The sequence below is a fragment of the Erinaceus europaeus genome, chromosome 5 (genome assembly GCF_950295315.1).
Source record: "Erinaceus europaeus chromosome 5, mEriEur2.1, whole genome shotgun sequence".
NCBI lineage: Eukaryota > Metazoa > Chordata > Mammalia > Eulipotyphla > Erinaceidae > Erinaceus > Erinaceus europaeus.
In genome coordinates this window covers 119,283,963-119,308,097 of record NC_080166.1, presented here as the reverse complement: position 1 = coordinate 119,308,097, position 24,135 = coordinate 119,283,963, and the positions used below count along the sequence as shown (strand labels likewise).

The 24,135-nt window shown below is 41.4% G+C and overlaps 1 protein-coding gene across 2 annotated transcripts in view; it reads left to right on the top strand.

Moving 5' to 3' along the window:
• Window positions 1-24,135, top strand: part of MTUS2 (microtubule associated scaffold protein 2) — a 411,436-nt gene that overhangs the window by 119,530 nt on the left and 267,771 nt on the right. For both annotated transcript variants that reach the window (XM_060191674.1, XM_060191673.1), the window contains exon 4: window positions 10,328-10,519. In XM_060191674.1, coding sequence (XP_060047657.1) covers window positions 10,328-10,519 — 192 coding nt within the window. The remainder of the gene's footprint in view (window positions 1-10,327; window positions 10,520-24,135) is intronic.

The following is a 24,135-nucleotide window of genomic DNA, read 5'->3' as shown; positions in this document are numbered from 1 at the left end:
GCATTTGCATCTCTTGTATGTACCTAGGAGTGAGACCATTGAATCTTATGCAGGTAACTAAATGTTATCTTTCTGAAGGGACTTCCAGATTCTGTTTCCTATTGACATTTTCACCCTCAGTGCTTGGAGATTCTGCTTATTTTACAACCTCTTAAACACTTGCTATTAGCTTCTTTTTCTTTTTCTTTTTTTTTCCCTCCAGGGTTATAGCTAGGGCTCAGTGCCTACACTACCAATCCACTGCTCCTGGAGGCTATTTTTTCACTTTTTATTGCCCTTGTTGTTTATTGTTGTTGTTATTATTGTTGTTATTGCTGTCGTTTTTTTGTTGGATAGGACAGAGAGAAATCAAGAGAGGTGGGGAAGGCAGAGAGGGGGGAGAGAGAGACACCTGCAGACCTGCTTCACCACTTGTGATGTAACCTTCCTGCAGGTAAGAAGCCAGGGGCAGCAGGGCTCCAGGACACATTGGTGGGGTTGTCTGCCCAAGGAAGTCTGGTTGACATCATGGTAACATCTGGAACCTGGTGGCTGAAGAAAGAGTTAACATATAAAGCCAAACAAATTGTTAGCTAATCTTGAACCTAAAGGCTGGAATATTGCAGATGAAGATTTGGGGTCTCCGTTTTGGAAGTAGCTAGTAGGCCTATTTTAGTTATATTCCAAAGGGCCTATGACTATACTAGTTTTTTCCTGAGCCTGACATCTGATATACAGGTGGACCCAAGTTATTGTCTGGGAAGATGATGTCATGGCTGGAACTGAGTCTTCTATGAACATTGGTTTCACCCCATTAGATAAAAACCACATCCCTGGGCAGAGGACCCCCACCAATGTGTCCTGGAGCCCAGCCTTTCCAGACCCCTGCCCCACTGGGGAAAGAAAGAAACAGGCTGGGAGTATGGATTGACCTGCCAATGCCCATGTTCAGTGGGGAAGCAGTTACAGAAGCCAGACCTTCCACCTTCTGTACCCCATAATGTTCCTAGGTCCATACTCCCAGAAATTTTAAGTCTTATCAAGAGATTTTACAGCCCCTTCTTTTTCGTCACTCGACCATGTTTTCCTGCTAGTGTTCTTGTTATGATTGTTACCCCAAAACCATTTCTCTCTCCCCTTTTTCTTTTTACCACAGCACTGCTCAGCTCTGGCTTACAGTGATGCTGGGGGTTGAATTTGGAGCCTTTGGTGTCTCCAGCATGAAGGACTTTTTTGCTAGCAATTATGCTATCTCTCCACCCTAGAACCCATTTCTTAGTTTTAGTATGCTTGCCATCTAGAGGGGATGGGATGTTTCAGTAAATTTTAGCTGTTTTTTGTTTCACAGCTTCGTCTTTTGAACATCTTTAGCTGCCAACCCTCCCCCTGTGCACTTCACCAGAAGAGGAAGCAGCAGTTGGGTAGCTTCTTCAGCTCTCTGTTCAGAAATGTGTCCTTAAGTTCCGAAATTAATGTGACACTATTTCTGTATTTCATCTTACAGCAGTAAAATTGTTGCTAAGCTTTCTGGCAAGAATTAAGAAGGGTTTGCTCCCCACCAATTCCCTCAGTCTCCTGTAAGCTTTTACTGAGCTTCCTCAAGGGCCACTTGGGCTTGAGTCCTTGCACATGGTAATGTGTACACACAACCAGGTGCATCACCACTTGGTCCTAGTGATTCTATTAAGTTCAGGTCATTAGTACATTTCTGTGACGTATGTCACTGCCCTTCTTTTGTTTAATCATGTCTTTCTTTTTTCTAGTGAGAGAGTCTTAGCTTTTGTACCAAAATAACTTAATTTACTACTTCTCGTCATGAAGGAAACTTGGTAAAAGCACCTGCTGTGGGGGCTTGGTAGTAGCACAGGGTGTTAAGTGCACATGGCATGAAGTGCAAGGACCAGTGTAAGGATCCCGGTTCGAGCCCAGGCTCCCCACCTCAGGAGGGTTACTTCAGGGGCAGTGAAGCAGGTCTGCAGGTGTCTATCTTTCTCTCCCCCTCTCTGTCTTCCTGTCCTCTCTCAATTTCTCTGTCCTATCCAACAACAATGACAGCAATAACAACAACAACTACAATGATAAACAACAAGGGCAACAAAAAGGGAAAAAAATAGCCTCCAGGATCAGTGGATTCATAGTCAAGCACCAAGCCCCAGCAATAACCCTGGGGGCAAAAAAAAAAGCACAGAGAGGAATTGTTTCTCAGTCATTTGAACAAAGCAGACCTCCTCTCTAGGAAATACCAATGGAAAAGTAAACTGCTTAGGAAAAATGACTAGGAAGAATTATCTTAACATTAAAAATAGGTTGACTTAGCTGTTACATATAAAAGAGCTGTAAATATATGTATATGTACATCCAGTTACATGGGAAACACTAAATATAAAATCATAAGGATAAGTGGATCTTGAACACAAACACTGAATCATTTTTATGACGATTTTTTCCTACATTGAGTTCTCATGTGGTGCCAGGAATGAACTTTGGGCCTCATACTTGCATGATGTTGCTTAATGGGCTCCTCTCCCAGTTGTTTTCATTCCTTACTTGAGAGAGGACGAGAATTAGAAATAGAGAGATGGAGACAAGAGAAAACTCCATCCTTGGAGCTCCTCTGTGGTGGAGGGGATTGAACTTAGGGCCTCATGCACAGCAGGGCTGGGCATGCATTCTACTGGGTGAGTAATTAGTATCTCCAGCCTGAGCTTTATCTCCCATATCCCTGGAAGGATGTTGTCTCTGTCTTGGCCGTGCTTTCCCTTTTATCTTAAGCTGTGGTTATTTGTGAATAAGTGCCTCAAGTCCAGTGAGTTGTAAGCACAGTTGATGACCACTCCATTGTTTCTGAATTCCCCGCAACTGATGAAGCGTTTTTGCCAGTGTTAGGTGTCCCTGAATGTATATTGGATTAGATCAGTATCAATTTAACTTCCTAAAATTTGTATTATGCTACACAAGATAACAAGAATGATGGACAGTGATAGGTGGATCTTTATCTGCATGATATTGAACCTTAAAAGCATTTTAATCAGATTCTAGTTGACTAAGATATGTTTAGCATTACACAGTCATATTTAAAGGAAAATCAATGTGAAAAGTAAAAGCAAGTATGACTTAAATTTCATCAATTGTTAAGATTTTCATCCTTATAGTGATTTATCTTTCTGAAGAAAAATAATATTACTTTATAAGAGCAGCATATCTTTTGAACATTCAGTTGGAGAATATTTTCTTTGTTGTTCAAAGAGGAATTTTTATCTCTCTTTTGGGGAACAATCTTGCCAGAGTATTAAGCCTTGGTAAAAATAAAAGAAGTAAGTCTACATAATCTCTTTTGCATGTGGTTTAAATATTTGATTCGAGAGGTTTTTCTATTGTCTATGACTATTTGAAGTTATTTAAATTAAGTTTTAAGTTCATTTGAAAGAGTCTTTGATCTGCTGTACAAAACATTTATTTTACCTGCTTACTAGAAGTGTTTTTTGTGGAAGACACACAATGACAGACCAAGTTTGTTATATGGCATACACCCTTAGAATGTGAAGAGACTAATAGAGGTTAAGAAAAAGTGTCATTGCCCTATATTAATATAAGCCTGTTATTGAACTGAAGACATGGACTGATTATTCCTTTTTACATGTTTTTCTTAGCAATTTTGAACTTTTGCTTATTGAGATGTAATTATTTTTCACATTTTAATGCCTTTTAGTACATTCATAGAATTGTGTGACCATAGCCACAATTCATTCTAGAATATTCTCATGGTCATAGGAAGAAAGAAACCCTGCTCCCATTTTCAGGGAGTTCTCATTTCCCCCAAACCCAGTCTCTCCTTCCTGCTTCTATCGATTTGCCTTATCTTGGCTTTTTGTATTGAGAAAATATTCAGCAGTGCAAAGTATTATCAAGCCATCTTCATAATCTAGATGCAGTGAATGTGATGATCTTACCTACCTTGGTAAGAGTACAATCAATACAAAAACAGAATAACCCTCTACATTGGTCACCACATAATTTGAATTTCACCATTTACATTATGTAACAAAGTGAAAATACCTCCTTTGCCTCACTTTCCTTGGAGTGGCTGATAATGGCACATATAAGCCTCAAGAAAATATGAGAAGCTTTTTCATTCATCACATAATTCTGATCTCTAGGGAGAGCAGGGCGGGTCTGTAGTGGCTTGAGAGAACGAGGGAAAGAGATTCACTTTGCACTTTTGTGGCTTGGGTGTGGGCAGGGTCACTCACTGCTCTGCACTCAGGTAGGTGTTTTTGTTTGTTTGTTTGTTTTTTGGGGGCGACTTTCCAAGGGCAGATAGAGCAGAAGCACTTGCCTTTCTTTGGAGCTTACTCAGGGATGGAGAGGAGGACAGCTCTGATGTTTGATGACTAAGCTGTATTGTTGTCCATTTCACTGAGTTTGAACATGACTGGTAAAGCCATCAGGTTGTTCTTTGAGGCTAGTAGCTGGAGGTCAATAAGGAAAGTGAGAATTATTATTTTTTTAAAGTTTTTATTTATAAAATGTTAACATTGACAAGACCATAGGATAAGAGGGGTACAATTCTACACAATTCCTGCCACTGGAAACCATATCACATTCCCTCCCCTGATAGCAGAAAGAGAGAATTCTTTTTTTTAACATTAAAATTTTTACTTTATTCTAACATCACTTTACAAAAAGATGGATAGCAAGATGAATGATAGTATTAAAGGCTTTTTTTCTCACTTAAAATGGCATTAAATATCAAATGTAGAAAAATCACGAGTTAAGGTGGGAACCAAAGAAGAAAAAAAACTTTGTTTCACTTGTTGAACAGACTTTTTACCTGCTTTCATAAGTTCCTATATTTTTATTTTGTACTGGATCCAGTAGTTATATAACTGACTGTCTTAAGCATAACAATTTGAGGTGGTATGGAAAGTAAGAAATGAGAAAACTGGTTTTCATGTAATTCCTTGAAATGCTTTGAGTTAGAAATAATGTATTTCTTTATTGGAAACATTTTAAGAGATTATTATTTTATTTTCTTTTTTTTCTTTCTCTTTTTTATTTATAAAAAGAAACATTGACAAAATCATAGGAGATAAGAGGGGTACAACTCCACACAGTTCCCACCACCAAATCTCCATCTCCCATCCCCTCCCCTGATAGCTTTCCTGTTCTTTATCCCTCTGGGAGCATGGACCCAGGGTCATTGTGAGATGCAGAAGGTGGAAGGTCCGGCTTCTGGAATTGCTTCCCCGCTGAACATGGGCGTTGACTGGTCGATCCGTACTCCCAACCTGCCTCAGAAAGAGAGAATTCTTAAGTTCCTGTTGAAGAACTGAGCATTATGTTTTCTGAGAAGCAGAATGGTTGCTTTGTTCACTCTCAGTAATGTTTGGAACTCCAAGGGAAACACGAATTATCAAAAGATGAGAATTATCCTGGTTTTCTGTGACTGTGGTGGGTATGTGACTTCCATGTATATTTGAGGTAACTTACACACACAAAGTTATTCCCTGAATTGTTTTTGTTTGTTTATTTATCTCCAAGGGGACAACCTTAAACATAGGATTGTTGTTGCATTGGCTGCTTTACAGCCAGACCATTGACAATGATCCAACAGTGAACAAATGTGCAGATGGAGAAAACTTGTGACCAGAACATACAGTTGGGATGATTTTTCTAAAGCTTGTCCAGCTATACCAATTGACCCTGAAATCCCATCTTTGTTTTTTTTTTTTTTTACTTATTTTTTTTCCTTTTTTGCCTCCAGACTTATTTTGCTGGGGCTCGGTGCCTGTACCACGAATCCACCACTCTTGGAGGTCATTCCCTCCCATTTTTGTTGCCCTTGTTGTTGTCATTATTATTGTTATTGTTGCCATTGATGCTGTTGTTGGACAGAGAAATGAAGAGAGGAAGGGAAACAGAGAGGGGATGAGAAAGACACCTGCAGACCTGCTTCACCACTTGTGAAGCGACTCCCCTACAGGTGGGGAGCTGGGGGCTTGAACCGGGATCCCTATGCTGGTCCTTGGCCCTTCCGTCATGTGCGTCCAATCCCCAAGTCCCATCTTTTATCAAAGATGTCCTTGTTAAAGAATGAGAAGCAGCAGTTCTCCAGGAAACTTTTAAATGTGATGATTCCATCTGTAAAGTTAACCTCCCTCTGCAAGTTGCTTTTTATTTGATCCCTTTGGCACTGTGGCATCTGGCAAAGGCTTGAGCAGAGGGAGCTCTGCTGCTGCTGCACAGGAGATGTGTCTGAGGGCCCAGGTTTTGCTTCATCCCATAGCAAGGTAGCCTTGCTCACTAGCTTGCAAGATACTATTGTTGTAAATGAAGACTCAGTGGGCACCTGGAGATAGAGGGTCACAGACTCAGTGCAGATGAGAACTTGTCTTTTCAGGAGAAAACAACATAAAACAAGTAGCTACTCCCTCTTATGTTTAAGAGGACTAAGGAGGGGAGTTTCCTGCTTGAGAAGGCCATGGGTATGGGGCCAGGTGGTGATGTACCTGGTTAAGTGCACATTTGTACACTCTTGGGTCATTGTCGATGGTCTAGCTCTAAACAAGCCAGTGGAAACAACGATCCCATGTTTAAGCTTGTCCCCTTGGAGATATGTAAACAAAAACAATTTCCCTCTGTCTCTACCCAATAATATATATATATAATTAAAAAAAATTTTTATTCATTCCCTTTTGTTGCCCTTGTTGTTTTATTGTTATAGTTATTGTTGTTGTTATTGATGTTGTCATTGTTGGATAGGACAGAGAGAAATGGAGAAAGGAGGGGAAGACAGAGAGGGGGAGAGAAATACAGACACCTGCAGACCTGCTTCACCGCGTGTGAATCGACTAGCATAATGGTTATACAGAGACTTTCATGCCTGAGGCTCCAATGTCCCAGGTTCAGCCCCCCTCACCACTATAAACCAGAGTTGAGCAGTCCTCTGGAAAAATATATAAATAAATAAATGCATTTTAGTCCTTCCAGGCCTAGTTTGAATTTATACTGAGGTTTATTACATCCTTGATAAGTAAGGTTTATTACATCCTTGATATCAGTAAGTGGTAGATTTTTGTCAAGTCAATTTTATGTTTTAGAATTTTAATTTAATTTAAATGGATTAGGCATTTGGCATCAACCCTCCCTGTGGGGCACTCTAGAGCATTGGATGCTGTAACTCCAGGCTATTTAAGTAAGGCAGTAACCGCTGTGGTTAAGGCCAAGCAAAACTATGTGTTCTCTATTTCTTGTTCAGAACTCCCTTATGGCTTTAGAATATTATAGGAGATACATTATTTAAATTTAATGGGATCCTCAGAAACATCTGTAACTTGAGTACTGCTATCGATTAAGACCAGGGAGGCTTGCCAATTGGAGCAATTATGCAAAAGTTAAAGTTAATCAAGAAGCTACGATGTAGAGGTACAAAAGTCAACTTTTTCCTTTCTTTTTCTCTCCTTTTTTTAATTTTAATTTTTATTTATAAAATGGCAACACTGGCAAAACCATAGGATAAGAGGGGTACAACTCCACACAGTTCCCACCACCAGAACTCTGTATGCCATCTCCTCCCCTGAGAGCTTTCCCATTCTTTATCCCTCTGGGAGTATGGACCCAGGTTCATTGTGGGGTACAGAAGGTGGAAGGTCTGGCTTCTGTAATTGCTTCCCCACTAAACATGGGTGTTGGCAGGTCGATCCATACTCCCAGCCCTTTTCTATAAATTGTTAGTGAAAACTGGATCCCTTCCCTTTATTACCCTTTCCCTTCCTCCTTACCTCCCCCCTTCCTTTAATCTTTCTTTTTCCTTTCCTGTCACTCAAACTTCAGTGGGTCAGGCTGACATTTTCAGATACATAGAGGCAGAGACGGAGAAACTAAGGGAGAGAGGGAAATGTAGCACAGTACTAAAGTCCTTCCATGCGCTAGGGACCAGACTTGAACCAGCGCCATACACACGTCAGACCAGGTACAGCATCCAGGTGAGCTGTTCTGCCAGCCTGGAACTCTGGGTTTTTAATTGGGTCTGGCTGTGAACCTCTCTACCAGAGTTTTGATATAAAATCCAGTAACGTGCACTTAAACAGGTGTGCCACCACCAGGCCCCCTGATAGACAATCCAGTATCTGGGTTCCTTCTTTCTCTCCTCTCTCCTGTACTCCTTACTTTGCTTCTTCCCTTCCTCCCTTCCACCTCACTGCAGCATAGAACAGGCCACCGCAAGGCAATTGGGCAGCAAGCTGCACACATTTGCTTCGAGAGCAGAGCCAGCTAACAAGCAAAGTAACAGGAAAGAAAGGCCTCTTATGGTGCCGGTCTCTGTCTCAATAGTCTGATCACAACAACCAAAATTTGGTTTGGAAGTCAAGACTGATGATGTTGTTGTACTTAAAAATCCAGGTAGTTACAGAGGAAAATCACATTTATTTGGAGATCAGAGAGTGCTAGCTTGGGGAATCTGGATTCAGATAGAAACCCAAATCATGTCCCAAGGAGGAGCTGGGATGGAGATTTTTTTTTCTATTGCCACCAGAGTTTTCTCTGGAGCTCATTCACTAATTACTTGGCAAAACCCCTGTGCTGAGTTCTTGTGGTATTAAAAAAAAAAAGTAATCGCTGTGCTTTGAAACTGAGAATATAGGTACTATTTCTGAGACTTATATTGCATAGGGAGAGACCATTGTATGATAACAGTATAAGGTATAGACACACACACAATTCCCACCACCAGAGTTCCATATCCTCTCCCCTCCATTGGAAGGTTCTCTAGTCTTTATCCCTCTGGGAATATGGACCAAAGATCTATATGGGGTGCAGAGGGTGGGAGGTCTGGCTTCTGTAACTGCTTCTCCACTGGACATGGGTGTTGACAGGTGGGCCTATACTCCCAGCCTATTTCTATCTTTTCCTAATGGGGAAAGGCACCTGGGAGGTGAGATTCCAGGGCACATTCGTGAGGTTGTCTGCCCAGGGAAGTCAGATTGACATCATGGTAGCATCTGCAACTTGGTGACAGCAAAGAATTAAGATATAAATCAGAACAGATTGTTTAATAATCAAGAATCTAAATGTAAGAATAGAGCAGGCGGGGGCGGGGCAGTAGCGCAGCAAGTTAAGCGCGCATGGCACAAAGTGAAAGGACCTGCGAAAAGGAAAGCCCCAGGCTCCCCAAATGCAGGGGGGTCGCTTCACAGGACGTGAAGCAGGTCTGCAGGTGTCTGTCTTTCTTTCCCCCTCTCTGTCTTCCCCTCTTCCCTTGATTTCTCTCTGTCCTATCCAATGACAACAATAACAACAGTAATAACAACAACAACAATAAACAACAAGGGCAACAAAAGGGGGAAAATAGCCTCCAGGAGCAATGGATTTGTAGTGCAAGCACTGAGCCCCAAAAATAACCCTGGAGGCAAAAAAAAAAGAGTAGAGCAGGTGAGATTTGGGGTCTTCATGTTGGAAGAAGCAGATCCATCCAAAAACCTATGTGTACACCTATGTTCATAGCAGCATAATTTGTACTAACCAAAACTGGAAACAACCCAGGTGCCCAGCAACTAGACATAGATAATGGACTCAGCTATTAAGTAATGAACCCACCTTCTCCAACCCATCTTGGATGGAACTAGAAGGAATTATATTAAGTGAGATAATTCAGAAAGAGAAAGAGAAGTATGGGATGATCCCACTCATAAATAGAAGTTGAGAAAGAACAAAAAGGGAGTTTCTTGGTAGACTTTAAGGTGTATCTCAAGTTCACAATTCCAGAGTAACTCATAACAGTAAGTGCTTTTTTTTTTTTGCCTCCAGGGTTATTTCTGGGGCTCAGTGCCTGCACCACGAATCCACTGCTCCTGGAGGCCATTTTTTCCCTTTTGTTGCCCTGGTGGTTTTATTGTAGTTATTATTATCACTGTTATTGATGTCATTGTTGTTGGATAGGACAGAGAGAAATAGAGAGAGGAGGGGAAAACAGAGAGGAGGCGAGAAAGACACCTGCAGACCTGCTTCACTGCCTGTGAAGCGACTCCCCTACAGGTGGGGAGTCGGGGGCTCAAACTGGGATCCTTACGCTGGTCCTTGCACTTTGTGCCATGTGTGCTTAACCCATTGCGCTACCGCCCAACCCCCAACAGTAAGTACTCTTATTCCATTTGGCTTCCCAACAACTTTATACCTCTCTTCATGATCTTCTACAAGGTTAGTCTGTTTTCATCTCATCTGCCTTTTGCTTCTCATTTAGTCTTTGTCTGTTTGTGATAGAATTAGATTAGTATTCACCATCCATAGTGTTGTTCTCTATCTTTCCATTAACTGAAAGTATCTTTTGGGTTTGGATTCCCTTTTGCAGACTTAAAGAAGGCCTCCAGTTCCAGTGCTGTGAAATCCAGTCTACCCAAATCGGGCCTGCGCCCTCCTGGTTACTCACGCCTGCCAGCAGCCAAGCTTGCAGCCTTTGGCTTTGTCCGGAGCTCCAGCGTGTCCTCTGTGTCCAGCACTCAGTCTTCAGAGAGCGTGCAGCCTGAGCAGAGCCGACTGAACCGTAAGTGGGAGGTGGGGGCATGAGTGGCCATTCCGCAAGGTGATGCCTTTGGAGTTAGACTGGCACTGAAGGTGAACCAGCACATTCATTTTCCTTGTGTTATAATTTGGGTTCATTGCTTTAGTCTATAGTGGTTACAATAAAAAAAAAATACTGACTTGGAAAAATAAAGGCCTTTTTTTTTTTTAGCTCCAACCCAGATCCTTGCATGGGTCCTCACCCTTCGTACTAGGGACTCTTAATTGGGTGCTCCACTGCCTGGCCCCTATCTTTCTATCTCCTCCTCCACGCTCAATTTCTATCTGTTCTGTCAAATACAATAGGAAAAATGTGACTGTTGGCATCAGTGTATTCATAGTTCTGGCACCAGCTCCTAGCAATAATCCTGGTGACAATAATGAATAAATAGATAAATAACCTAAATATATATATGTGTGTATTTATAAATTATATATATACGTGTATATACACACACACACACACACACACACACACACACACACACACACACACATATATATATATATATATATATATATTCATTCATTCTTATATTTTGGGAGAGACCTGAGCACTATTGTGGCATATGCAGTCCGCAGAATTGGACTTGGAACCTCATGCTTGCAGTATTTGTTCTATACTACTGAACCATCTCCCTGGCCACTGTAGAATCTTTTGAAATGTGTATTAATAGTCTGAATGGATCACAACAGTCACTGTAAAGTAAATCTTGGAGGCTGCCCCTTCTGCTGAGTCTTTGATGACTAACCTCCCCTTATAGCTTCATCCACTTCAATGTTGTTGTGATTATATCTGAAGCCATGACATCTCAGATGTTGGTTACTAAGAAAATGTTAGAAGGCCAGGAAAATCTTAAGAGGTTTTCCTGTGGAGAACTGTTTTGAAAGGACAATAGTAGTGAAATCAAGTGGTGTGTAAAGAGAGAGGAGGGCTGGGGAGTGAGAGGAGGAGAGAGGAAAGAATGAGAGTGATTTTTGTTAGTCTTTCAACTTCTTTTCTCTGGCCTTGTTCTTCTTCTAAATTTTCTTAGGTTTACAGAGATAGTGTGGGGAGCATTTGTACAGTTGTGAATTTTCAGCTAGCTAATTTTTCCTTGATGCCATGCATTCTATTTTCCTTTACTTTGGTGTTGTTACCTGTGATTTCTAAGAGGTTGTCTGCTCACTTGGTTTCCTGAAGGATACCTCACAGAGTATAATCCTTTTTCTTCTTGAGACATTAGTCTTCAGATACTGCTTTCACACAGGGATCATTTCACAGATAACACTCTAACTAGAGACTACACAGTGTAGCACAGTAGATGAGTCAGAATCTGAAACATGATGGTTTTAAGCAACCATTTGTTTACAAATGTGTAGTTCATGTTTTTAGATAAGCCTGTGCCTATAAATAGTGGCACAGTATCTACATGACATGCTGAATGTATTTGTGACACTAGGAATTTATCCCTGTTCCTGGGCTAACTTTCTTGGCTTCAGGTCTTCCTGCACTGTTTTCTGGAATCTTGAAGGGACAAATGACCACGAGCATTGAAAGCAGAGCCCATGAGCTTCCCAGACATGCTTCCTAACTGCTTCATGAAGAATCTATCCCCCATCCAGCGCAGATTCTCTGTGCCAAGGGTTCAACCCCACATCTAGGACCTCCCTAAGTCATTTGCCCATCAATGACTTTTTAACTTGTCCACAAGGTTTAGGTGAGGGGAGCAAAAGCAGGGCAGTAGATTATGTCTGTTGATCCACTAGACCTGGGGGTTGCTGTAGAACACTATAACTCTCATGTACAGCTGAGCAGTCTGAGATCAGTATGACTTGTAGGTCAATAGAACTCCAAAGTATGATCCATAGAGTTTTGAAGATTTAAATTAATAGGTGGGCTAATTCTCCAGGTCCTGGACTTGTGCAGTCTCTGTTCAGGTCTTAAAGCTGTCATACACACAATTTAAAATATTTTTTCCATCAGAGAAGCAAATTTTAGAGTCACAGATGCCCTTAGTGGACCCTCACACCAAACCCACCACTCCCTACCCTTCCTAGCTGCCAGAAGCCAAGGCTTGAACATTTGAACTACTGGGAATTGAAGTAGCCTACTCTGGAAATGGGCAGCTCTCTAGATAGAAAGTGAAGCAAAAACAGAAAGTGCACTTTTTTTCTCTTCTTTTCCTGGTGCAGGGAAATAGTAAGACCGTTTGGAAGCGGTAGGTAGGAAGTAGGGAAGCTGGAGAGGTGACAGCTGTATAAACAAGGAGATGTGTCCCCATGACTTTAAAATGCAGAGTTGAACAGAAGTCTGTGAGTTGGAGTGGAGGGTTAATTTCTAATTAGGGTCATCAGGGAGCTTCTCAGAGGGGCCTGTAGGCTGCACAGTATTTGTGGATGTGGAGTTGGGGTCTAGGAGCTCCTTATAAGGGATTCTTTGGCACATTCAGTAAAGCTCCTGAATATAAGGTATTGCAGTTTCTGCCGCAGAAAGTATAATTAAATTCAGAGATGCAACTATTTCTGTTGCAGTCCATCCTGGCATTTGTTTCCTGCGGATCAGGATCTGAGTTCCCAAGGCTTGTTCTCAGGATGTGCCTACTACTGGTCTTTAGCATCCCCCAAAATCATCATAGCCACAGATTTGACTTCCAGGCCTCTGTACACAATTACAGAATCCCTCTCTCTAGCCCCGACCTCTCCAGAACTCCTCACCTACATTTCAAATAGCCTCCTAAATATCTCCAGCAGATGCATGCTGCCGGCTGTTTCTATCTTTTCCAAGTGCGGTAGGGCTCTGGGGAGGTGAGGTTTCAGGACACATTGGTCAGGTCATCTGCTAAGGGACATCAGCTTGGCATCATGGTAGCATCTGCAGTTTGGTAGCTGAAAAGCATTAAGGTATAAAGCAGGGGGTTGGGCAGTAGTGCAGCAGGTTAAGCACACATGGCGCAAAGTGAAAGGCAAGCCCCCAGCTCCTCAACTGCAGCGGGATCACTTCACAAGCAGTGAAGCAAGTCTAGATTTCTCTCTGTCCTATCCAGTAACAACATCGATGACAACAATGACAGGAACAACAACAAGGGAAACAAGGGCCGAAAAGGGAAGATAATGGCATCCAGGAGCAGTGAATTCATAGTGCAAGCAGCTAGCCCCAGCGATAACCCTGGAGGCAAAAAGAAAAGAAAAAAGATAGAAAGCAAAAAAAAATCTTTTTAGGTGTATTCCAAGAGGCCCATGACTTTACTAATTTTTGACTGAGCCCGACAGCCAACATGTAGGTGGGCTGAAAGTATTGTCTGGGAAGATAGTGTCAGGGTTAGAACAGAATCTGTCTGATCTATTACCTCCTACATGTAATTACATTACATATAATTAGCAATATAAAGTTTCCAAAAAAATTTCTCACTTTAAAGTGAGGAGGAGAATCCAGGAGGAGAAGATATTCTCTTAAGTTCTGGAATTTTTATTTCTTGTTTTAAAACTTAAATAAGTACATGTTCTTTTAATTATTAAATATGATATGAGTTCTGGAGATAATGATCTGAAATATTAATCCACTAGCCTTTTTGAAAGGTTAATTAATGAATGTGAGGGTTCATCTAAACGTTTTTTTTTTTGTAATATTAACTCCAGCATTGATGCTCATGAATACTATAAAATAAATTTACATACATAATGCATTTGATTTTCTGCATCGGACATGCATTCAGAATGAGATCAGAGCTGACAAGAAATATTATTAATAACTCCTATGAATAGCCATAAGTCTAGTTCATGTTCCATTGGCAAAGAGAGAGTCATTTTTTATTCATGGAAAAAGGAGCTGGAAGTGGGACCTGTGAGGTCAGATTTCAGAGAAGCTATTGCCTGTTTGAGATTAAGCTTTATCACCATCTTTACACTTCCTTCTTTCAAATTCTCAGACAATGATCAGGTCCATGCAGGCAGATATAGGATTAGAGTGCAAATATGTTTTGCTTCTAAGAAAGATAACCATTTAAAACTGTGATTAAGATAGGCTCAAATTTGAGGGATTATATTTGTATTACATTAGAAATGCTGTATTGTTGGCATTTCTTAAGTGTCTACTATGGGGCAAATTGGAGCTTGATGCTGTAGCTGCTGTGACCAGGGCATCATATCCTGATGACTATGAAGTGAGATAGGAAGGTGCAAAGACACCCACCAACGAGCTCTTGCGATGTCTATGATTTCCTAGCATTTGGTGTGCAGGTAGAGTGCACCTCATCCTCTTGAGTAGGGGGAAAAGGGAAGATTTCACATCCCTGAGGTGGGGGGTTGGGGAGAGGTCCTGTCCTATCTTCCTTAGCATTACTGAAGGATATCCCCTGATTTGATCACTCCGTACTGGTCTTATCTAATAACAGTGTGCTGAATTTGCTTTAACAGAAAAAGCAACAACAGAAACCTGCATGGGAAGAGATTATAGATGAAAAAAAATGTTTTCCTTCAAATCCTTAAAGCTGGGTGATGGAACTAATGAGGGTCATACTGCCATTTACTTTAAAAAAATATGCTTGAATATTTCCCTAAAAGAAGACTTGAATTCTGCTTTCCCTATGTATTGACTTTCATTTCTTGAAGCAATTATTTTTAGGAGTAAAGGACCTGGTATCTCCAGTTCGACTGCCTGAGTTCACATTTTGCCTTTGCTATCTGCTAGTCCTATGATTTAGGGCAAGTTACTTAATCTCTTCTACTTCCTCATTGTAAAACAATAATACTATGAATAATAATAAGTAAAAGTAAGTATAAAAAGCTACCATGGGATTGATGGGAACATTTAATGGAATTAGTGTATACAAAGTGCTTAGTTGGTTCTTGGTGGAGGTGGTGGTGGTGATGTTTCTGTGTCCATTTCTATTGATGTACATAACATTCTGTGATTAGAAGAGTTGAGAAACTTATTAGAAAGTTGGACTTGATGAACTAACAGTCTCTGGCATGTGATAAGGAAAGCAATAGTGTTCATGTCCAAGTCAGGAAGATTGTGATCGTCATCTCTCTCATGTGTGGAGAATAGCTGCTGAACATTAAACTAAAGCACATCTTATTTACAAATTATTATGGCGACTGTTCTAAGAGTTACTCTATTGATTTTCATTTGAGTGTCTTGCTTTGGGGTTACAGGACTGTAGTCCTTTGGATATTTATAAAATTTGGAAGGTCAGAGGGGTGACTCAACCTGGAACTCATGCCTTACGTGCATGAGCCTCTGGGTTCAATCTCTGGCATATATGAAGGAATGGTGCCTTGGTCTCCCAATATCTGTCCTCATATAATAAATAACAAAAGAAATGACCTTTGAAAAAAAGATAAAGTAAGATAAAATGTTGGCAAAGAAAGCTGTGTTTTGATGCCTCTGTCTAAAGGGGTTCTACATGCCCTTAGCATGTTGTCATTTAATCAGATGTGTTCAGTTACATTCAGTTTAAATGAAGTCTATTTATGCAGAGTGACTAATACATAGCACATTAATCAAAGCTAATGACATTTAAAACTTCTGCTCAAAATAGAAATTGTGAATTGGATCCAGTTTTAGTTCTGTGCCTTTCTAATGTCTGTTGGTAAAATAGGAATGCCTGAGTTTGCAGTGGGTAGAAGACTTCCTACAGCTTATCATTTTGCTGGAGTCTCACTTCTATTGTATTATTGTTTGACTTTGCCAAATATTTCTACCCTACTTAGGTGGATGAAGAAAAAAAGTGAGAACAAATACCAAAATAAACTTCTGAATTTTTCTGAAAATAAGCAAAAAAAAAATTTACCAATAGATTTAGATTTCTATTTCCCTGGGATCTACAATTAAGTAATTTAAAGTATTCTTCATGAGGAAAAATAGAATATTTTCCACTGAATAAAAAAATAATTCCCTGGAACACCACCTCTCCAGAGTCCTGTCCCAATGGGGAAAGATAGAAACAGGCTGGGAGTATGAATCAACCTGCCAGTGCCCATGTCCAGCGGAGAAGCAATTACAGAAGCCAGACCTTCCACCTTCTGCACCTCATAATGATCCTGGGGCCATGCTCCCACAGGGATAAAGAATTAGAAAGCTTCTTATGGAGGGGATGGAATACAGAACTCTGGTGGTGGGAATTATACCCCTCTTATCCTACGGTCTCCTTCATCATTATTAAATAATTTTTTTTCTTTTAAATTTCCCAACCATTTCCACATGTTCAGTTCTCTCTTTCTCCTCCTTCTCCTTCTGCTTCTCCCTCTCTCTCTTTCTCTTCCCCCCATCCTTTAAATATACTTACAAAGATGACCATGGTTCCTTTGAAATTATTTCCTTTATTGCTTCAGTAACACTTGGTTTATTCATTTTGAATTATTTCTATATATGGAAAAAAATCTTTAAAATTATGTTCCCCCCAAAATATTTATGTTTTATATTCTAGCATGTTACAGCTCATCCTGAAGAAGGGCTATTTCAAGCCGTAGAAAATCTTATTAAGAAATAAGCACACTAGGGCCAAGTGGTAGCGCACCTGGTAGAGGGCACACATTATAGTGTACAAGGACCCAGATTCAAGCCCCTGGCCCCTGAATGCTGGGGGAAGCTTCACAGGTGGTGAACAGGGCTACAGGTGTCTCTTGGTCTCTTTACCTTTATGTCTCCGGCTCTCCTCTCAATTTCTGTCTCTATCCATTAATAAGTAAATAATAAAATATTTTTAAAAGAAATATAGCACACTTGCATATCAGAATTTGTGACAACCTAGGTAATATATATATTTAACACAGGAAGTTGTGTAACCTCTGAGTCCCTGTTGGTCTGAGCTCACAGTTGGTGGTCCCAGCTGGGAACATTGCAGGCTGCACTCATTTCAGGACCCATCTTCCTCTGGTGGCAGGGCAGGATACCCCAATCACCCTATGGAGACGCAGGCAGTCCCTACTGTTGCTGCTTTATGGTGAGGGCAAGGTCTTGGAAAAGGCCCACAAGAGGGCTTATGATGATGTTCCTGATGGAAGTGGCCAGTGATGGCAGACAGACGTTTCTATTAGAGCTCTCAGCCCATCATATTTGTGTGAAAATCCAAAGATTCCCTGCTTAGGACCTCAGATGATGGCATGGTGTCATATTGACCAGAAAGGCCATTATTAATTGATCCAGTCTCTTTCTCTTATCCAATTTTTGTAGTCCTCTCTTTATCAGATGACCTTATATTTTCTCCCAGTTGCTTAAGCAGTTAAGTGTTATTTGTTGTACCCAACCAGAATTAGGTTTTTGGGATCTGTCTTCTTTGGACCTTTCTGCTAGATTTGCCAAGCTAATTTGGTCTAAATCTTATCTACTAGAGAATGTATGATGTCTTCTTTATGCACTTCAACTAGGATTCCAGGTATATTAGGCCTAAGTTTCATCACAGAGACTGTTAAGCACTTTTACTTTGAGTTATATAATTGCCCCTTGCTTATGGATACATGTGCACCTGTACCCAGATCCTAAGCACTAGCTTGTATCTAGTGTCTATAACTTTGTTAGATGATGTGCCATCTAATGTGGAAGTAGGCAGTCCCATATGTTAGGAAAGATCTCACCAGATCTGAAGAGTTGGGAGGTTGACATCTCGGGCTTGGTATCTCTGGCTATAGTTCACAGTGAGAATTCACTAGCAGCATAGCATGGGACGGCTACACTAGTAGCATTGATTCGGTTGAGATCAACAGAGGTAGTATGATGGCAAGGAGTCAGAAACAAGAAATATCAAGAAATATGGGCACAGCCCTAGAGGTTCCAGGACTAGCAGAAATAAGGATCTTGAAGAGAATGGGAATGGTTTCTTGTAGTTTTAGAAATAATTTAAAAGAGCAATAGTTAATATTATTATAACCAGATTAGTTGGGGGTTTGATTTCTGTAAATATCCAATGGTTACTATCTACAGTAATATATTTAACCTCACTGTGCTTTGCACTCTTTAGAGGTATCTGTATAACTCTGTGTCTTAGTACTGCCAGGATCAAATGGTTTTCATCTATCTGGACTAAAGATGTAGTTATTTAAAATCTGCATATACTTATATATTTTTAGAGCTCCTTGACAAATTTGAGCCCAGTGTCAGAGAATCTTCCCTATTCTTTTTCCCTCTGGGATTGTGGACCAGAGTTCTTTTTGGGGTGCAAAAGATGGGAGTACTGGCTTCTATAATTGCTTCTCTGATAGACATGTTCCTTGGCAGGTCGATCCACACCCATAGCTTGTTTCTGTCTTTCCCTAGTTGGGCAGGGCTTTCATCTAAGCAGAAATGATAGGTGTCTGAGAGTGGGTTGACAGGAAGGATGAGGGTGCTACTTACAAAGTATGAATTTAAGATAAATCTGGTTTGAGGGGCAGTATTCATGTTAAGTTTCTAGGAAAACATTTGCATAAATATGACTAAGAGACTTACTGAAATTAAGAAGAGCAACCATGAGAAACAGAGATGTTAGGAGCCATGACTGATATCATGGGGGGGTAGTTAGTTGAATTTGATGGGAAGGTACATCTTTGGAAGGTGTGTGTCTGTATAGGGTGGGAGAGGATATCAGTAGGATAGGTGTAGCTAGTAAGTAAAACGCCTCCACAAAGTATAAATCTAACTTAATCCCATTCTGTGTAAACTAGAAGGGAAAATGTGTGTGTGTATGTGTGTAATATAGTAAGTTCAAGGAAAGATGGAGAGGGAGACTTAAAGAAGGAAGCTGTGGAGTGAGGTACAAATAACAGCTGTGTGTGGTGAAAAGTAACAAAAAGGGAGCAGGGAGCCATCAGAGAGGCCCATAAACCTCCTTCCAGAATCCATGGAGACATCCTGTTTAGCCACTCTGCTGCCCTCTGTCCCCCAAAGTGCAGACACATTGAGAGTTGAAGCAAAAACCTGAGGCACAGTTATTTGTATTTCCAGTGAATTGAAATGCAAGAGTACTGATGAAATGATGAAATCAGCTCGGTCAGGAGGGAGGGAGAGAGTGAGGAAGAGAGAAAGAGAGAGAGAGAGAGAGAGGTGTCTATGAAAGTCAGATGTTACCCTGTGATTTTTCTGTGCAGATAATAGTGCTATCAAATTACTTTAGACACTGTACATCTTGAATAAGAGCAGCCTGAGTTGAAACTGAGAAAAGATTGGAGAGAGAACATGCAGTATTAAATGAAGTGGTAACATGTAGATTTTTATCTGCTAATAAGGACCACCAGCTGAAGTGAAATTTTATACAGGCATGTCATTTAGAATATCTAGATTTTAATGCTTTTCACACCTGTTAAAAAAGCATGTGTCTAACCAGTAGAGACAAAACATTCTATTTAGTGAGTTTGATAACTTTTAGAGACTAAGCTGACACATTCTGTTACTTGTTTTTGTTTGTTTGTTTGTTTTACACAATTGGGATGTCTGTAGGTTATATGTGATACAGTGAAATAGTTTTACCAGTTGGGGCTTAAATACCATTGCGCAGTGTATACACTTGTGAATTTGGCATTGGCATCTGAACGTTACTTTGCTGCCCTGTTATGGAAGGATGATTTTGACCAGATTACTTGTCAACCAGCCACACACACTTTGGAGATAGTCAAAAACCTGTCACTTAAGTAGGCATTGTCTTTTGCTTTTCTTTTTGTTTTTTTAAATCTTTATTTGTTGGATAATGACAGTCAGAAACTGAGAGGGAAGGGGGTGATAGGGAGAGAGGCAGAGAGACACCTTAGCACTGTTTCACCACTTGAGAAGCTTTCCTCCTGCAGGTAGGGACCGGGTGCTCGAACCTGGGTCCTTGTGCACTGTAATATGTGTGCTCAACCAGGTGCACCACCACCTGCCTCCCCCTTTTTGCCTCCAGGGTTTTTGCTGGGGCTTGGTGCCAGCACTGCGAAACCACTGCTCCTGGAGACTATTTTTCCCATTTTGCTGCCCTTGTTGTGGTTGCTATTGTTGCTATTAATTGTTGTTGTTGGACAGGACAGAGAGAAATCAAGAGGGGCAAGGGAGAGAATGAAGACAGACACCTGCAAACCTATTTCACATCTGTACAGTGACCCCCCTGCAAGTGGGGAGCCGGGGGCTCGAACCAGCAACTTGTGCTGGTCCTTGTGATTTATGTCATGTGCGCTTAACCCGCTCTTCTACCGCCCAGCCCCTGCCTTTTGCTTTTCTTTAAATTCATTTTGTCTTACAAAAACTAATGCAGGGAGCCCAGGTTGTGGCGCACCTTAGTTAAGCACACACATCACAGTGCGCAAGGACCTGGGTTCAAGCCCCTGGTTCCCACCTGCAGGGGGAAAGCTTCAGGAATAGCGAAGCAAGGCTGCAGGTATCTCTTTCTCTCCCTCTCTATTTCCCCCTTTCCCTCTCAATTTCTCTCTGTCTCTAACCAATAATAAATAAATAATATTTAAAAAATAATGCAGAAAGAAGAACTGGACAAGAAAATATTCAGTTACAGCACAAGTCTTGTTCATCTGAGGTTTAAGAGATGGTGAGTTTAAATCCTGTCATATCACTTGTTCAGAGCTAAGCGGTGTTTTGTCTCTCATTAAAAAAATAAATCAGTTCTTTTGCTAACTAGCTGTGTAGCCTTAGGCAAGACATTTGCTCATTTGGACCTAAGGTTTTTCATAGGTCAGAAGAGACGTTTGGACAGGTGATATTCAATATTTTTTATAAATTTAAAAAAAAGTTCAAGACTGTCCAAATGAATGACAGAATATTTCGGTTTGTCCTACTTCATAATTTGGAGGCCATTACAATATGAGCTCACCTGCATCAACCAGGCATTATAGTATTGTCGCTGAGACTTCACTGCCCTAATGTGTGATCTAAAACACACTATTTTTATTGTTGTTTCAGTTATTATTGTTGTTATTGATGTCGTTAGATAGGACAGGGAGAAATGGAGAGAGGAGGCGAAGACAGAGAGGGGGAGAGAAAGACAGACACCTGCAGACCTGCTTCACCGCCTGTGAAGCGACTCCCCTGCAGGTGGGGAGCCGGGGCTCAAACTGGGATCCTTATGCCAGTCCTTGTGCTTTGTGCCACGTGCGCTTAACCCGCTGCACTACCGCCTGACTCCCTATTTTACTTATTTATTTTTTTTACTGAGAGCACACCAAGACGGAAATGGGGCATTGTTTGGAATACACAAAGTGTAGACGAATAAATAATAAGGCAGTTCTTCCATAAGTCTCGCTCCTGTCTAATTATCTGACCCCTAGCATCTGCTGAGCTGGGGCTGTATGGGATTTAATTCAGGAATCTCATTTACTAACCCTACAGTTCAGGACTTAGTGAAGATTTTCCAAATATTGTGAATAATGACATCCATAATAGAACTAGAGTAGTTTATCAAGTGTGATTTTTCCGTTCAGGATGTACAACACATTTTAATTATTTATGGTAGAATTTGATATAAATACCAGCTTCTTTCTTTGTAAGGAGCTTGTGAGAATCTTTTCCAATGTTAGCTAAAACATTGGGATTTCGTCTATATGTATCAGGGCTCTTACTGGTTCCATGGACTGATTCAAAATTTCATAAGCAAATTACTTTATCACAGCATTGTTCAGAAGAATTACTTCTTCTCTTCAATTCTGCAAAAATCCCACTGAGCTATCTTCCCAGCCTGGTCTAATCTTACTTTGAATCTAAAGTAAAGATGAATGGAATTGCACCCCTGTTATCTTACAATCTTCTTAATCATTATTAAATCACTAATAATTTATTTTTAATTGCAGAAAATTTTATTTATTGTTTAAATTATTTATTTATTTATTCCCTTTTGTTGCCTTTGTTGTTTATTGTTGTAGTCGTTGTTGGATAGGACAAAGAAATGGAGAGAGGAGAGGGGAAGACAGAGAGGGGGAGAGAAAGATAGACACCTGAAGACCTGCTTCACCACTTGTGAAGTGACTCCCCTGCAGGTGTGGAGCCGGGGGCTCAAACCGGGATCCTTACGCCGGTCCTTGCGCTTTGCCCCACACAAGCTTAACCCGCTGCGCTACTGCCCAACTCCCTGCAGATAATTTTAATGGCAAAATAAAAAGGTGAATGGTAGGGCAGTTTTGCAATGAAAAGAGTACAGGACTTGCAGGCCTGAGATCCTGAGTTCCATTTGTAGCACTGCATGTACCAGAGTGAAGCTATAGTCCGCTCTCTTATTTAAACAAGTAAACAAGTCTTAAAATCAAGATAAATCTATTTCTCTGGTGGAAATGCAGGTGCTGTGGCCACAGTAGTTTGCATCTCTCTGTCTGCTTCCTGCTACCTGTTCTGGGGGGGACTTTGGAGAAGCCCTGTGCCCTGTCTATATCACTCGTGTCTCCACTGTGTGACAGTGGGGGCTGCCAGAATCTCAGCGAGGTGTGTGTGTGTTAGAGTGTGTGTGTGTGTATGTGTGAGTGTGTGTGTGTGTGTGTGTGTGTGTGTGAGAGAGAGAGAGAGAGTGTGTGTGAGAGAGAGAGAGAGAGAAAGAGTGTGTGTGGGGGGGGAGGGGTACTTTCTTGATTGTGAAAAACAGTTGGGACTGAGTTTTCTCCAGTGCTGGTGGTACTCTTCTCTCTCCATACAGCTTGGATGCATTCCTGCACACATATGTCAGTGTGTGTGTGTGTTTGTGTGTGTGTGTGTGCGTGCACACACACACACACACAGGCATGCAGACATTTGTACAGGTTTGTAAAAGGCCACAGTGAAGCCTCTCACCCCCATTGCTAGCCTTTGTAGGAAATAAGTATGAGGGCAAAGTAACCAGCCCAAGAACTCCCACCTCAACCGCTAGGCACCCAAGGTGAAATTGCCCCCCCATACTGTTGATCAGAGCTCAGCTGTCAACTGCCAACACCCATTTACTCTGCCTCTTTGATTAAAATGTGAAAAATATCACCCTCCAGGGGTGCCTCTAAAATCGCTTTCACAGAAGACGGGGAGGGGGGTGGTTTCACAGCAAAGTGTGTGAAAGCGGCTGAGCCTGGGCGGACCTTGTGGGATGGGTCACTGAATGAATATGCCAGTTAAGCCAGAAGTCAGAAAGCAGATGTTTCAAGCAGGTGCGTTGGCCTGTGAGCACCTGGGAAACAGCCTGTGCTGCCTGGTTTGCATCACAGTTGAGGGCAGGTGTTCTTCTTGGCTGGAGGCTGGCTTCTTGCCTAGTTTCTTCCATTTAAATGGGCTTGACACTCCTTGGGCCCATTTCTTGCCCACCCCCACCCTTCCAGGAGACCCCACTTACATTCTAGAAGCCTAGCACTCCCACAGAGGTGCCCCAGACAGGACAGGGTGAAGGTCACGAGTCAGGAGAGTCAGGGTCTTCCTGTCACCATCCCACAGTGAGTTAGTGATGGGCAGGGCTGGACACCCATTAATCTGATGTCCTCAACTCAGTCTACTGGAGGTTATTTAGAGAAAATATACTTACTCCATGTGTGGTTTTGTTGTTGTTTTGGCCTTGACACTTATGTGTACATGATTCTGTTGCTCTTCAGCTGATGTTCTGCCATCGTTTTACACCGTGTGTGTGTGTGTGTGTGTGTGTGTGTGTGTGTGTGTGTGTGTGTGTGTGTGTGTGTGTGTGTGTTAGAAGGGGGTAGGGAAAGATGAAGATGCATCACAGC